The sequence below is a fragment of the Canis aureus genome, chromosome 1 (genome assembly GCF_053574225.1).
Source record: "Canis aureus isolate CA01 chromosome 1, VMU_Caureus_v.1.0, whole genome shotgun sequence".
NCBI lineage: Eukaryota > Metazoa > Chordata > Mammalia > Carnivora > Canidae > Canis > Canis aureus.
Genome location: NC_135611.1, coordinates 69708918 through 69725876, shown reverse-complemented (window position 1 = coordinate 69725876; position 16959 = coordinate 69708918). Strand labels below are relative to the sequence as shown.

The following is a 16959-nucleotide window of genomic DNA, read 5'->3' as shown; positions in this document are numbered from 1 at the left end:
CCATGAGAGCATGTTTCCATTTTTGAAACAGATACCAGTGAGAAAGTATGATTTATTAATAAAATTTTACTATAACCAGTGTTGAATACGTGTTTTCTTTGAACTGAAGTATGTGTTCACGGACGTGGGTTGTCTTAAACATCCTTTTTACTCTAACTTCAAATAGTGTTATCACCAAATAGTAGGACTCTCCTTTTGAGTCTGTTGCATTTCTTCCTGATGTCTACAGCTAGGTGGTTTCACTCATTTGAAAGTAGTGGTCACATACAGCCAGACCTTTTTAGAAATGATAAGTTTGGGAGCTTTATCTGATTAAAGGTCAACTTCTTATGTTAGCTTCTGTTGAGTTTTTAGTGTCTTTCTAAATAAGATGATAATCTCTGCTGTATAGGAGATAAACTGTCCCCTGCAAGTCATTTATACCTCATTGTAAATGCATCGGTATGATGTCCAAGTAGATGGATGCGGCGGGGGCTGTAGTTGATGGCTCACTTTGTTATCTCAGAAAAGGAAAGTTGCTAATTACAAAGTGGGTGCTGACGTCATAGCTATGGTCCTTCACTAGGAGCTGAGTAGGTTAGTGTCACCTCATTAAAAATAGGAATGTTGCATATAGTACACCATAGTACTTTTTTTCAGTTGATTCAGTATTTTTTGACCGCTTATTTTGATGGGCGGTTTTCTACCCACTAGACATTCAGAAGTGAATAATGTTGAAATTAATGCAGAGAATTCACTACTTCTATCTTGAATTATTGATTATCTCCAGGATATTCTTTGGGGCATCTGGGTGGCACAGTCAGTTGAGCATCCTACTCCTGATTTCTGCTCAGGTCATGATCTCTGGGTCATGAGAAGGAGCCCTGTGTCAGGGGCTCTGTGCTGAGCTGGGGGTCCCCTCTGCCCCTGTCTCTGCACCCCTCCCTCACCCCGATATGGGCACCCGCTCACTCTCCTAAAAAAAAAAAAAATGCTGCTATTTGCAACCATATATCTTCACATCAACTTCAGGTTCCTATAAAAAAAAGAGACCATAGATTTTACTGTACATTTAAGAAAGCCAGCTGTTATGTTTTGAGTTCCCTTCTCCTCATAAAGTTAATTTAAAATACCTCTGAATTCAAAGTTTTAATTATATAGGTTAATAATTGCATGCAGACCAAATAATGAAATACAGAACCTTCCATTTTAAAAGCTTAAGCCAAAATCTTGTGTAAGTGCACTTAGTCCCTCTTCGTGTTCGAGACTCTCCAGACCCTCACGGCGGGCACCCACATTAAGTAAGCACGAGGCCCCGCACGCTGTCCTAGGCTCTCCATGTGTAGCGGCCTGTCCAGCACCCACCGCACCCTGTGGAGGATGCTGTTACCCCCCATTTCACAGGTGTGCAAATTAAGGCAAATGGAAGGAAAGTGTATTGTCCTTGGTCATGTAATTTGTCAATAATGGGAATGTACGTAGAACTTTGGTGTTTGGGATCCAGAATCCAATACTCTTCCTTACTACTGTAGAATTAGGTACTTTCTTTTTTTTTTTTTTTTTTTTTTTAAAGATATTTATTTATTTGAGAGAGAGCGGGAGTGGGGGGTAGGAGTGGGAGAGGCACTCCCTGCGCAGGGAGCCCAAGGCTTGGCTGGGTCCCAGGACCGCGGGGTCACCACCCGAGCTGAGCGAAGGCTGACACTTAGCCACCAGGTGCCCCTATTTCACGTACTTTGAATATGCAGACCTATAAACACCTGTCTATTTTAAGTGTCCCTAATTTATGAATCTGCAGTGATAATAGTGAAGGTGCAGTGCTTGTCATGTTGAAATGATGTCACTTCTTCCTTCTTCCCTCTCTTTGGTGTGATTCCTTTCCTCCTCTTCTCTTTTTTTTTTTTTTTTTTTAAAGAAACATTACTACTAAAGGTTTGCCAATGGAAGTTCCAGATTCTCCTTTGCACGTCTTTCAGACACGAGTTTTCCACCTCTGCTCCCACCAAGGGGAGGAGGAAAAGGTTCGGGGAGCGAAACCAGTGCTTGAACTGAGTTTCTCTGAGACTGTCTCGGGATCCCGTGTCGGGGTCCTACTGATTCGACCCTGAGATGTCCTTGATGCCTCGTTGGGTTGTTCGGGATGCGCCCGTGGGAGACGTTCACTTCCACGCGGGGAAGGTGACGGAGTGTCCCTGTGGTGGCGGGAGGGCATCGTTCTGAGGATGCCGACGTCCGAGGGGGACCCGGGGCGGCTCACCTCCACGCGGGGAAGGGGCCTGCCCGGGGCCGCGCATCCTGAGTGGACACCAGTCCCCGCTTGACGCCTTGCCGCTGGTTGACAGTGAACTTTTCTGGGGCTGTCAAAGGCCTTTACATCTCGCTTGAGAGCAATTTCTTAAATTAAAATACAAAATACAGCGAATTGTTTAAGGCAGAAGGTACGTTACATCCTCGGGGGCAGTTGACCTTACTCTACGAGTTCCATCACCTTGTATCCTGAACTCTTGTTCTGAAGATGGAGTGTCCCGTCGTTCTCAAGAAGAAGCTTTGCCTGAATTGAAAAAAAATTATTTTTTTCTAGTCTCCAAGAATCAAACCTGAGAACCGATGGGATACATCGTGTTAGGATAAGTGAAGAGCAGGCCCGGGGGAGCACGCGGCTTGTGGAGAGGACGTCAGCCGCCCTGAGGAGCCGGCGGAGGCGATCGGACGTATTTTTGTACCATCTTAAAAATAAACGAACCCTTAGCGTCCTACTTTTGGAGTCCTTTTTATATTTTATAGAGTAGGAAGTAAAGCAGAGAGCGTTTAATCACGCTTTCGTTTTAGAATTTAAGCTTTGTGTCTGTGGCAGGGGAGGAGGATTCTAAAGTGAAAAAGTTGTTAATCACTCTTGTATTATAAAAGATTGGGAAACAAATCTATTATGCTAAATAATGTTATCTGATGTGAAGTCCTTTATTTACCATATTCACGGAATCTTTAGTGCTGGAAAAGTAAGGATACCATTTCTTTTTTCCCTCAGAAACGTGCTAAGGGACAAGTGTTATTTGACAAAGTGTGTGAACATCTCAATCTCCTGGAGAAGGACTACTTTGGACTTTTATTTCAGGAAAGCCCTGAGCAGAAAGTAAGTGAAATGATTTCAACTTTATTTGTATCTCTTAGAAAAATACTTTATTTTTTTCCTTAAGCAGTATAAAATTTACCCTTAAAATAATTTGACATATTTTATATTTATTGTTGAAATTAGGTAAGTATTAAAAACCTATGTAGAGAGAATCACCTAAAAGTTTCCGCCATTGTGTGTGTATGTTTTCCCACTAGTACCGTATGCAGACAGAAGGGATGTCTGATTCTGTGTTAATTATTAGAGACTGAAAGAACGGATTTAAAAATTTCTATGTTGAATTTTTTAGCTCTTGAATCCACCTGTATGCTAGGAATTGAGAGACACCTAACTCTGGGAAACGAACAAGGGGTGGTGGAAAGGGAAGTGGTTGGGGTAACTGAGGGGGACACTTGGCAGGATGAGGACTGGGTGAAAAAATAAAATAATTTAAAAAAATAATTAAAAAAAGAGTAAGTATTGATAAATGCTACATGGATAAATCTTGAAAACATGCTAAGTAAAAGAACCCAGACACCAATAACCATATTTATATGATTATTTATTTGAAATATCCAGAGTGGACAAATCAATGGAAACAGGAAGTAGATTAGTAGTAGTGGCAAGGGGCTGAGAGAGGTGTTGGGGGAAAGGAGGGACTAACAGATCATGGATAGGAGGGTTCTTTTTGAAGTGGTGTAACATTCTAAAATGCAAGGAAGAACGCATATTGGAAGCAATGTGCACTTGTCTGGGGGCTTGGGAGAGCGCTTGCCTTGCTGGACAGATTGGTGGCTGTGTGGGGTGATGTGTTCCTTGCCCTGTTGTCGGGTTACGGGGAGGCAGGAAAGGAGGTGGGGCCCAGCCTGGCGCAGGCGGCAGATTGACCGGCCGGCACCCGGTGCAAATCCGCCTGGCATCAAGTGTGTTGAGATTGTTCTGCCCCAGGAATTTCCCAAGACACTAAGCAGGAGCCTCGGAGGCTCTGATGCCTACTGCTAATTCCAGGGACTGGCAGGGCTTCTCAGTCTCCTATATAAATCACGGGGGGGCAACAGTAATCCAATCTGGCAATTAGCTAGGTAACCAGCAGCCTTCTGTCGGGGTCAGTTTGGGCATTTCTAACAAAGTGCCATAGTCGGAGTTCTTCATAAATAACACGGGAAGGCTGAGAAGGCCAAGATTAAGATGCCAACAGGTTCAGCGTCTGGGGAGGGCCCACTTTCTGGCCCTCGTAGATAATGCGTTCTGTGTCCTCACAAACAGAAGGGCAGGGAGCTCTCCAAGGCTTCTCCATACGTGTACAGCTCCCACTCATGAGGGATCTGCCTCCATGACCTCATCACCTCCCAGAGGCCCCCAAATATTGGCACACTGGGGATTGGGTCTCAACATATGAATGGGGTGGGGGGACACACATACAGTCAGTCTCTAGCACTTTCCTCCTTGTTAAGAAAGGGCCATTCCTCTTCTGCACTTTGAATAATGGGATGTGACTGGCGGAGAAGGCTGAGTGGAGGAGTGAAGAGTAAAGGTTTGATCCTGTTGCATCCCGGAGCAAAGCCCTCTTAAGTCTGTTAGCTTGTGGCTGTGGACAGCCTCGCCGAGATGTTCTTTCTGGGGATGCCTGAGCCCCTAGTCACGGTGAAGGAAGTGGCCTTGCTGTTTCTAACCTGTACGTCACAGTCAACAGAAGAAAACAGTGGATGAACATAGGCGGGAAAGTTTATTTGCCCACATGCTGTCATTGTTTATATGTCTTGGTAATGAAATACGGGGTATTAAGGGTGATAATTACATATAAATTTAGTTTTCTCAGTTTGCTTAGTTTTAAAGCCTTGATGCCTAATTTGTGGTTTAATTCCACATTTAAACGAAAGACAATTAAATTGCATGTCTGCCTGCAGAATAATATGGTAGTATTCTCCATTAGAATTCTGTTTAGAATGCGTTTCTCAGACGTAGTAACGTATCAGATATTTGACTAAATAAACGACGTGCTTTTTTTAGACTTGACATTAAGGGTGGTTTTGATAATATTTCCAACCATATGCCCTTCTGCTAGTCCTAAAAGCTATTAAAAAGAAAGTGGTGGGAATTTGGCTATCATTAGCCACTTTTTCTGCAATTACATATGGGAGAGTCATAAGAGCACTAAAGCTTTGTGAAAGAAGGAAGCCATCTAGTATGTTGTAAAACATGTAGAAAAACACGTTCTGTTAGTAGAAACAGGATATGCTACATAAAGACATCTGGTATTTCTGCAACCCTAGATTTACATGAGAAAGAGTGGTATATAGATAGTGGGATCCACCTAGTTTTTATTTTTATGACTTCCAGTATATGTGTCTAATCCATATCTTTGACCTGAATCTCAGACTCCTCTTTAACTGCCTCCTGGACACTGCACTCAGTGGTCTCAGAGCAAACCGGCATCTTCCCCTTAAACCTCATCCGTCTCCTGTAGAGTGGGTCCTTCCACTCCTTCCACATGCTTCCATTGCTTATCAGTCAAAAAGGTCTGTTCTTCGTCTACCTACTAACATCCCTCTCCTAGTTCTCTTGGTCCACGGTTTGGACTTAGGTTTGACCTCTGTCCTCTCTTGCTTTGACAATATTGTCATCCTCCCACGTGGATGAACCGTCTGGTCCCGGCCCCCATGGTCACACACCACGCTGCTGCTAGACTAAGATCTCAGGAGCGCCTGTTTGATCTTGGCACTCCCTGGTTTAGCACCATTGAGTGGATCCAGCCTGACCCTCTTGGGGTGGTTGACAAGGCTCTATTTCTCTTATTTCATTTCTCAGTAACCTCCTACATAGAGTCTGGGTTCAATCCACACCAAAGTTCTCTCCTCATAAGAGCTTTGTTGGTCCATACCATAGCTGCTGCTTGAATATACTATTCTTTACATTTGGCGTGTCCTCTTCCCCCCTCCTTTTTTTTTTTTTTTTTTTGGTATTTGATGCCTACTTAAGATATCCTACTTTTTTGGTATTTGATGCCTACTTAAGTATTCTACTCTAGGAGATTTAGCTTGACTGCTCTCCACCACCCTGTCTCCTGCTCCCACTCAAGGAGAGTTGACAGTTTCTTCCATCTGTTATCTATCTAGAAATTTAGCACAAACCTTATTTGTGTCCATCATTTTTCCCCGTTCCTTTAGGAACTTGAGGGTAGAGATCATACATTTTTGTCTGTGTAACCTCAATCTAGTTAAACATTATCAAATATTTATTAAATACTGCCTTTGTGCCATCTCACACCCATTAGGATGGCCATTAGCAGAAATACACAATAAGAAATGTTAGCAAGGATACCAAGATATTGGGACCCTTGTGCATTGGTAGTGGTAATGTTAAATGATGGAGCTCTTGCAGAAAACAGTATAAGCACTCAAAACAGGAAAATACTCAAAAAATTATAAATAGAACTATGTGATCCAGCAGTCCCACTTCTGGGTATATATTCAAAAGAACTGAGAGCAGGATCTTTAGGAGATGGTTGCACCCCTGTGTTCATTGCAGCATTATTCATGGTAGCCAAGAAATGGAAGTAGCCCAGTGTCCACTGATGAATGAATTAGATAAACAAAGCGTGGTATATACAAAATGTGGTGAATGAAATATCATTGAGCCTTAGGAAGTCTATCACATGCTCTAAAATGGTTGAACCTAGAGGACATTAAGTGAAATAAGCCACAAAAAGCCAAGCACTGTGATCCACTTATATGAGGTATCCATAGTCACGCTCATGGAAATGGAAAGTAGAACCATGTCTGCCGGCAGGGGCAGGGGGTGCCTGCTGTTCTGTGGGTATAGAGTTTCAATTTTGCAAGATGAAAGAGTTTCAGAATCTCTTGCACAACAATGTGAATAAGGTTAGCATTGCTGAACTGTGTACTAAAAAATAGTGACGACGGTAAGCCCCTAGTCAAGTAAAGAATTTAAGATTGGCTGAGGAAGGAGGAAGAATCAGTGTGATGATTGGGTGTGAGGGATGACATAACACTAGTAAGGCCTGGGAGGCTGGCTGGAGGTGCCTTTTAGTGAGTTGGGGAGGGCCCAGTTAGGGGGATGGCAGAGTATATCATGCGTGTCATTTTTCAAGACATGTTGACTTTAGGTCAGATAACAACTTTTAGAAGAATAACTAAATTAATTTTATATGTGCTTTAAAGAATGGGCATCTATCTGGCTCAGTTAAGCGTTTTGGCTCATGAGATGGAGCCCCACGTCAGGCTCTGCACTGGGCGTGGAGCCTACTTAAGATTTTCTCTCTTCCTCTTCCTCTCTGTGTATCCCTCTTTCTTAAAAAAAAAAAAAAAAAAAAAAAAAAAAGTGGCTGCTAGCACTCCAGGTGGACTCTGTCTCGATACAGAGTGCTGTAGGGTGGTTTTATTTCTAGATGGGAATATCCTATTTATATTGAGGCTTCTAGTTAGACATGCTTATTTATAACTTCATTTTAAAAGATTCCAAAGTGGCTTTTATCATAAAAAATATATATATATCCTGAATAGAGGCTCCAGGGCAGCTCATTTAGTTAAACATCTGACTCTTGATCTCAAGTTAGGGCTTGATCTCAGGGTCGTGAGTCTGTGAGTCCCGTGTTGGGCTCTGTACTGGGCATGGAGCCTACTTAAAAAAACAGCCAAATAAAATAGACCTAACTATTAATAGCTAATCATTCTGGGATTCTCACAATGCACCAGCACTATTGCAGCACTTCACACGTCGCCTCGTCTTGTCTTCAGAACAGCCCTGAAAAGTTGGTATTATTAACCACACTTTATAAATACAGAAAATTGAGGTATAGAGAGGTTAAATGATTCACCCAAGGCCACCGAGGCAGTAAACATGGAAGGTAAGATTCAAAACCAAGTAAACTAGGAAGGAAAAAAATAGAAAACTCAGCAGTTCTTAGCTTTGTCAGGCAAGGTATGAAAATGGGTACAGTGTTCATGGGTGTTCTGACTGGAAGGATGGAAGAAGGTCATCTTGCCGTAGAAGGACTTTCCATCTTACCAGATTCTGAAAGACATCCTGTAGGACTTCATAAATGGGTTGTGGGGAGGATATTCTGGGCTGTGTCCCCAGTAGCAGTTTTCTAGTTGATGTTTCTGTGTGTCAGTGAATTTAAGGGATGACCTGACCTGCCACTAGTGACTGTGAGATTCCATGCTGGTGCTTCTCTAAAAAACTTGCTCCCTTGTTTTAAAAAGGTTTATTTTGGAGCGAGAGCATGCATAAGTGAGAGGGACAGAGGGAGAGAGAATCTCAGGCAGACTCTGAGCTCAGTGAGGAGCCTGACATGGGGCTTTTGATCTCACAAACCTGAGATGACGACCTGAGCCGAAACCCAGGAGTCCGACGTCTAATGGACTGTGCCACCCAGGCACCCCAGGGGCTGTTTCCTTCTTGCCAGATCACCTGGGAGATGAATTTCCAAGTAGGAAACCTGTTTTTCTCCTACTCAGTCTTACTTACCGCTCATGAGACCCATGCACCCACATGTGCACTCACCCACCCAACCAGGCTCACTGAATATGCCGTGATTCCACTCTTCTCAGTTTAGGAATAGCCCTGCTGCTGTTTGTGTAGGGGATGTTCAAGGCTGTTATGTTACAGGCTGTGTAAGTAGGTGGGAGATGACCCATCCCTCACACATTTTGGGACAGAAAATAGATTGACTTTTTGGTCAGTGTCTTAGTCCATTTGGGTTGCTAGACCAACATATCAGACTGGATGGGTTATCAGAATAAATCACCTTTTTGAAGGCTGGGAAGTTCAGGATCGGGGCTCCAGCAAATTTGGTATCTGGTGAGGCTCTGCTTCCTGGTTCACGGACCGTGACTTCTCGCAGTGTCCTCATGTGGTGGAAAGGACAGCGGAGTTCTCTGGAGCCTCTTCTGTGGGGAGTGCTGATCCCGATCATGACCATTCCACTCTCATGACCCAGTTACCCACCTCTTCATAGCATCACATTGGAATTAAGATTTCCATGTAGGGGTTGTAGGGAGACACAAACCTTCTGACCATGGCAGTGAGGCTAATATTACCCACGTATGTGGGCTCTAGTAATCTGAGTTCAGTGACACAACTTAATGTACCCTATCAGCTGGACATCTATTGTTTTATTAGCTGACAAGGGCTTGAAATGTTTATATTGTTGTATATATAGGCCAATCTATAAATTTTAGAAATGATAGAAGCAGTTTGATATTAACATTCTATCGTAGAAATTGAGACTTATGACCAATAATCTGGATGTGGGCAGGAAGGGGACGTTCTGTGCAGAAGAAAGGAATAGCTCCAGTGTGAAGAGTGGTGGTGTGTAAGGAATTCCAAGCTGTTTGATGGGCTGAAGGACGTGGGCTCCAGGGTCTGTGCAGGAGGGACCTGCGAGCAATGGGCAAGGTGGGTGGAGGAGTGAGAACTCGTCTTGAAGCTGTGTTTTCTCAGCAGGCACAGGGTTTTATCTGACGTCATGGGTTACTTTAGGGTGGCTCTGTGGAGAATGCTGGTGATCATGGGAAGCTAAGCAAAGAACGGTTTTTGGAAGGCTGTGTGTCTCACGCTAAGGCATCTAGACTTTTATCCTGACATAAAGGGTTTTTAGAATGTGCCACGGTCAGATTTTCATGTCAGAAATAGGGCCCTGTTTGTGGTGTGGAGGGAGATCGTCGGGGACGGAGGTGAGAGGCAGGAAGGTCCGGTGTCCGGTCCAGAGGTGATGGAAACTAAGGCGACGACATAAGAAGTGAGGACAGGAGACAGATGCTGAGTAGGGAGTGTCTGTAGAGGACCGTGTAGCCCATCATCTCTGGGGTGTGAGGGTGATGGCGGGCTTGGGAGCTGGAGCTCGGTGGAGACCTGTTCACAGGGTCCATGGGGAAGCAGTGTAGTTTGGAGTTGTGGGCAGACATGAGATCTCGTTTCCATTGTGCTAAGTGGGAAATGCTTAGAGGCTGTTGGCTACGTTGTGTTTGGGGATTGGGGAAGGTGAGGCTGAGGAAGGTTAGCACACAGAATGTGAGTGGGATGAGGCGCCCCATGGCTCAGCCAGGTGAGTGTCTGCCTTTGGCTCAGGTCATGATCCTGGAGTCCTGGGGTGAGCCCTGAGTCTCTCTCTCTCTCTCTCTGCCCGCCCCACCATTGCTTATCCTCTCTCTCAAATGAATCTTAAAATATGAGAGTGAGTATAGACTATTTAAAGAAAGCTGGCTGTGAGGAGGAGGACAGGTGGGAGAACGATACAAGAATGTAGACCAGCATGGTCCCCCAGAGCCTTTCGTGATGGATGACGGATGTTCTAGACTGCTCCATCCAGCATGGCAGCTGCTCACCACAGATGGCTGTCAATCTGTTGAAATGTGGCTGCCGTGACTGTGGAAGTCAAGTGACATTTTACTCTAGTGTATGAGTTGAACCTGAAGCAGTCTCTCATGAACCTGAAGCACGTAGGACAGGGCAGCACATGCAGTAGGGACCTGGAGGGTTGGTCGACTTGCTTGGATGGAAGGACTCCGACTGTGGTTGTGGGAATGCCCGAGGAGGAGGAAAGGGATGATGATGGAAGGCTCCAGAGTCCAGAAGAGGACGAGCCTGGAATGAAGCAGGCGGCTCATCCCTCGTCTGCAGGAGTGAGTTCAGGAGTGGGGCTGCTCAGAGTCCGTCTTCATCAAGCGCCACCTCAAAGCTCTGAGGAATCGAGGGTAGACCCCTCTGCCAAGAGTAACGGGAGGGGGATGCGCAGGGGGCCCCAGGACGCAGACAGCTAAGGACAAATATGTGGATCGCCGTTGAGCCAGTCCAGCCGAGGCCGGAGATCATACAGTTATGATGGCCACGGAATATGTTGGTGGTACCATCGGCTCCCTGGGGAGAAGACTGGGGAAATGGGGTGTCATGGGGGGTTCCCAGGTGGCTGTGCTCCTGGTGGTTACGGTAAGATGGACAGAAGATCTAGAAAACCAGAGCTGCTGCTAGGATGGTAATCCAGCTGATTACTCATGGGGACACGGGAGGGAACATAAACTGAAATGGACTAATAGTTCGGGAGGAAATAGCTGGGGCCGAGGGGTGAAGGTCCAAAGAAGGCCTTGAAGAGCTGCTGCGGTGAGAATAAATGGGTAGAAAATTTAAAAGGAGAGGGAGGGTGTTGTATCTGAGAATGGGATGAAGTCTGCAGAGGTGGAAACTGATGGCAGGGCCTCGGCTCAGTGTGCAAAGGATGGCCAGAGTCCCCAGCAGGCTCAGGTCCTTGAGGCAGAGAATTGGGATGAAGTTCAATGTGGAGGGATTCAACACAGGATCCTCGCTGACAGAAAAACAGAAAAACCTGTTAAATCAGGAACTCCTAATTCCTTATTTTACTTTGTAGTTTCTCTTGTGAAATGGGAGATGAGAAGGCCCATGTGGTTAGGCACATGTGGTTAGGCACATGCTTTGTTATCCAGGCTTTAACCCTAGAACACTGGGGTGTCCTTCTGAAATCCTGACTTTTCAGAAAATGAGGGCTCACATGTCACTGGCAGTGTATTTTTCACATATAATCTGATTTGCTTTCATAACTTTTGTATCTTTTTTTATTCCTTCTCGCTGATGTAAAAAAAAAAAAAAATCAGTCCTCAAGACATGTAGGCAAAAGAACTCCTATTTTTTCTAATCTAGATTTGAATGGTGTCCTAATTTTTCCAAAGAATAATATTACCATTGTATCGACTTTGGTTCATCAGTCTTATTGCGTTTGAAATCCATGCAGTTTCAACAATAGGACACTATAGGGTAAAGGAATTTAAGCCGCTTCCCTTTTCCTGCTGAATATTACCTGGATTTATAGAAATTTCAGTGACTCATTTTAACGTAATATAAATTGAAGGTGAGATAAAGCCATAGTTATTTGTATGAAAATTTTCCATAGAGAGAAAATGTAAACTTTCCTTCGATTTTAGTGTAGTGCTGTGTCTCATAGTTGAGGTCTTGAGTTGGAAGCCTTTCAGTTTGCTCTACATATGAAAATGTATCGTTATTCGTGTCAGAACTTCTTAATGTCTCTTGAGGAGTTTTATGTAAACTTTACTGTGGAAAATGCCGTTAAAAATATGTGGAATCGAGCAACATGTTACTCGTTTATATATGGAATTTCAAGTCCATATAGTTCTTGTATTTATGTCTAGCTGGAACCATCATTAAGGGTTTGGACTCTCTTTAAAGGGAAAAATATTGTCTTGAATTTTTGATGTTAATAGAGTTTGGCGCCTGGCCCCAGAGATTAAATGTTCCTTTGCTTCAAGCCATATTGAAAGAGGAGCTTGTTAGAAGTGCCGTTGATATCGACAGCTAACTTTATGAAAACTGATTAAAATGTTTGTCTGATAGTCCGACCATTTCCCTCCAGAAACTGGAACTAAAAACACAAATATTAAATCCTTTGTCACATATAAAGTATTCTTTAATGAAATTCTGTATTCAGTCCAGTGGCAGCTTCTAATACCAGAGGCGGAAATTAGAATCCCGCCCTCCCACACGCGTAGTGAACGTGTCACCGTAACCTAGAAAGCCTGTCCCTTTTCTGCCAACGCCAGCACGAGGGCAGCGCTCCATTAGGCCTAATTGCGGCCAAGGTTTGGAGGGATCTGCTTCAGCACGGTGAATTCTGAAGGGAACTCGCAGCTTTTAGGCAAGTTTATACTTTTAACATTTGGTAATACAGGGTCGGATGGATCTAATGTCTCTCACCCGGCCAGATGGACAAACGTGAGCAAGGGAGGCACAGCTGAGCATTTTGGAAAACCTCTAACTCTGGGCTCCTAGCATCCAGGCTGAAAGGGAAGCAGGCGAGATGGGTGTTTTGGGGGAGCAAGGAACAAGGCAGATATGGTGAGAGTTTCCTGGGCCAGTGTCGAGGTCCACTCTTCTCGGTGGCCCGCAGCCTAGGCAGCCACACTCTCGGCCACTAGTAGGCTGCTGCTGTGGCTCCTCGGTCAGCTGGAAGTGGTTAGCACCTTGGTGGAGGAGAGGCCGCGGGACTTGGCATTATTGGGTACAGCTGTTCAGTGCGGTGGGCAGAGTCCAAAGAAGGGAAACGTGGAGGGCAGGGATTGCTAGGGCTCCTGCAGGAGCCAGGGAAGCCTGGGCATCTACCTGGCAAGCCAGGTAAAGGTCTTGAAAAGTGTCTTTCAACCTTCATCTTTCGGGAAAAGACCTTAAAAGCAGTCTACAGCTGTACTACGCAAAGGATGGTCGGGGGCCCCCAGCATTGGTCCCACCTAGGAGCTTGTTAGGAAGGAAGACTCCGGGTCCTTACTTACTGAGTTGATGTCCGTGTTTTGACCAGGTCTTCGGGTGACTCCAACCTTCTCAGGGTTTGAGAAGCACTCACGTAGGGGATCAGATGTTCTTGTGAGGTGACAGCATTGTAGAAGTTTGGAGCATTACAGGAGTCAAGGCAGCGGGGACCCCGCGTGGCTCATGCTTCTGGACGTGTGCCCGCAGCCATAGGCACTTAGGGGGAGGGAGACCATTCCCACCGTGCGCAGATGTTTAGACCATCAGCCTCTGATGTTTCTCCCAACACCAGCATTTGTAATCAGGGCTTCCATCTTTTTCTAGATGTTTTTGTTGTTAGAGGATAATTGAAAATCCTTTCTTTAACCCTTTTTAAATGTGGTAGAGAAGACTTGGTAAACCAAGAGTGCTTTGCCCTCAGGTTGGTGTAGTGATCAGGAGTGGGGTGAGGACAGAAGGACTTCAGTGCAACAAGAAATATGCGTACAGATATTTGCTTTGCTCCTTGGATTTCTGTAACCTTCTAAGACAGGTTTTTGTTTTGTTTTGAACCTTTTTTGCTGTCATGTATTCCTTTGGCAGCCTAGTGAATTCTGTAGGCTGCTGAGTTCTCAGAATAGGGTTTTAACTGTATAATAAAGTTATACACGGGCTTATAAGGGAAGCCAGTAAATAACATTTCCAAAATATTCATTAAATTTGGGATGATCACCAGCATCTAATCCCTACGGTGATTTCAAAATATTGGTTAGCCTAAGAGATACTTTAAGGTCTGCATCAGCCGTAATGGGATAGGGAACTGTTTTTGATTCCCACGAGTGACAAAGCTAACGGTACTGCTCATATTAACCAGAATTTTTTCTCCTATGTTCATAACTGGTGGTTAATGCTAAATTTCAGTTAGAGATTAGTGAAAGTAAAGATGTATCATCTTCCCCCACCAACTGATTCAAGTCTTCCAGTTTCATGTTCTAAGGTGATTTAATAACACTGGACTCTAGGACCCCATTTTAATTTACTTCTGTTGCAACCTGTGATAGGATTCCCTTGCAATTTTTATTTATTCCTTGGTTCACCTGATGTTCATTCAGAAAATAAGTACATGATGAGTTCATACTTTGGGTACAGAGTGGGGGTAAAAAGGGGAAGGTGAGGAGGATACCAAATTGAGTGAATGAATGTCCCTGCCCCTAAGCGTAGCTGCCAAAATACTTTTAATTTCTAAGGAGCCAAGATAAATTTTGTTGAATTCTGATCTGGATTTTAGTTCTTTTTAGTTTTGCATTGTTGCCTGTACCTTAAAGTCTGGGAAGCACTGAGGAAAATCCCCATCTTGCCCGATTATGAGTTGCCTGGGACTGTCAAAGTAGAGACCCTCAGGCCACCTCCCTGGAGGCTGTTTCAAGTGGGCCATGGGTAAATCTGTCTTTTTTAGCAGGTAATACATTACTGTGCACATGAAAGCATAGGGACTAGTTATCAGTGATTATTCTCATGAGAGGGGATTGTGCTGCTCATGTTCCTTTGCTTCCAGCAGGATTCTTCATTACAGTGGGACAGCTTCAAGGGCGGGCATTATCCAGACAGTTGTCTCTAAGGACAAGGGGTCTGATTTTTTTATTCCATGTGGCCCATGAGTATAGAGTGAATGATTTGGTGACTTTTTTGTGGGTAGAAATGTTCATATAAAGATTAACTTCTCTAATACAGGTAGCCTATCACCTTTGAAAGTAATATAACTATGTGAGAAGGGATATATACCCAAAGGTGATAGGCCGATGTATCATCTTTTAGAGGTGCTGGGTGAGGTACTTGGCGTTTGCACTTACTCTCCAGGAAGCATTTGAACGAATGGTTGAAAAGAGCTACCCTGTGAGGTCGTGTTGGTCCTCATGTAGACCCGAGCCTCCGGGGAGCCCGAGGGGAGCCCCAGTTCATTGAGTTGGTGGAAGCCAAGCTGGACTCCATGTAGCATCCATCCCAAAGTCCGTGTGTGGGGTAGCCAAGTCTTTGAAAGAATTGGAATTTTGCACCGTAATCTCACGTGGGGTGCATGCGTGTGTGTGTACACATGTGGGTCCTGCACGGGCATGCGTATGCCACGCGCATTTATGTCCTCAGATTTTTTTTCCCCTCCTTTTGTGTCTGCTTCTTAATCCATCCAGCACTTTCCAAGTGTCAAAACCAGGAAGTCTATTTTTATTTGTTAAATATTTGTTATGTATTTGTTACATATATGTTATTAGTTTGTGGCTGATAATGCAGATAATAGATAGTAGATAATAGATAATAGAGTTGTATTTCCTTTAGAAGTCACATTGTCATTTTTATGTCATTTTTATGTCATTATGTCATTTTACTTATGAATCTATGACCCCAGATGATAAAATTACATCCCACTCGGGATGTTAGTAGTCTGATTATTCTAATAATAGCTACTTAATAGCTAATTAACTAATAAATAAAATACCTAATTTTCAAATAAAAGCAACTCTAATAGAAATACTAGGACTTGTATTTTAGGATGACCAGAGGCCATAGGCGATGTCGGTCCCTCCGAGGCCTCGGCATGGTCAGCGCCGCAGAGCGTGTGTGGGGTCTGTGAACACCCCGAGGTGGTGCTGGGGCACCCTTGTCGTCTGGGCGGAGGCCAGGGGTGGGGGTCGGGGGCGGGAGGGCCCCGAGTGACCGGAACGCGGGTCCCCCTCAGGGTCGCAGGGGAAACTTGGTGGTTATAAAGCGGCTTAGAGGGGACCCTGGATTACGGGCCTGGGGCTGTGCAGGGTCCGTTTTGGCGCAGAGCTCTTTCAATACGTACAGGACGGCCCTGTATTCGCTTGGGACTTTCTCAGCATCTTTTCTCTAGCTTACTTTGTCATGAGCACGTGGTGTACAACGCACAGAATGTGTAAAATATGCGTTAAGTGACTTGTGTACGTTGCTGGTGAGATTTCTGGTCAGCAGCCGGCTGTAGTAGCGACGTGTAGTAGTGGGGGTCACCTTACACGTGGATTCCTGCCTGCGAGTGGGGGCCGGCACCCCCAACCTTCAGGTTGTCTAAAGCTCGACTATTTCAGTCGATATGCTGTATCTTAGACAATGTGCTTGTGGTGCATTAATGAAGATAAGGTAGGGTGAACTTGGAGAGGCTGGACCTGAGGAACGCAGAGGAAATAATAAAGAAATACGGGCAAAAAAATAGATGTCTAGACACTTTTTTGGGTGGATCTGTTGCTGATAACTGAGAGGTAAGTGTTTAACGTCCTTAGGTGGTGTGGACTTAGTAGTTCACAGTTGGCCATTTTCGCTTTAAGATCCTGTACTAGTTTCCCAGAATCTTTTATGTTAAGTCTCTCAAAGGGTGGAAAGGGGGAGGGAAAGGAAGTTCCTGACGACTGGACCTCCAGCTTGGCGTGAAGTTTAAAAAGGATGTTGCATGAGGAGCAGGAAGGAAGCCGTCAGCTGGTCTGAAGGTCCTTCTCCAGAGTGTCGTGTGCAGGGAGAAGGGAAGTTCTAAGGGGAGGAGAAGTTGGCTTTAGGAGTTGGGATGACCCTCTGGGTTGGGGTGTACCTGCTTT

General features: G+C 44.7%; 1 protein-coding gene across 25 annotated transcripts in view; it reads left to right on the top strand.

The window, feature by feature from the left end:
• The window catches only part of EPB41L2 (erythrocyte membrane protein band 4.1 like 2), a 192536-nt gene that overhangs the window by 117740 nt on the left and 57837 nt on the right, over positions 1-16959 (top strand). For all 25 annotated transcript variants that reach the window (XR_013382913.1, XM_077902897.1, XM_077902919.1 and 22 more), the window contains one exon: positions 3005-3109. Coding sequence is in view for 24 of the 25 variants with exons in the window: in XM_077902897.1 (XP_077759023.1) it covers positions 3005-3109 (105 nt within the window). In the remaining variant the exon portion in view is untranslated. The remainder of the gene's footprint in view (positions 1-3004; positions 3110-16959) is intronic.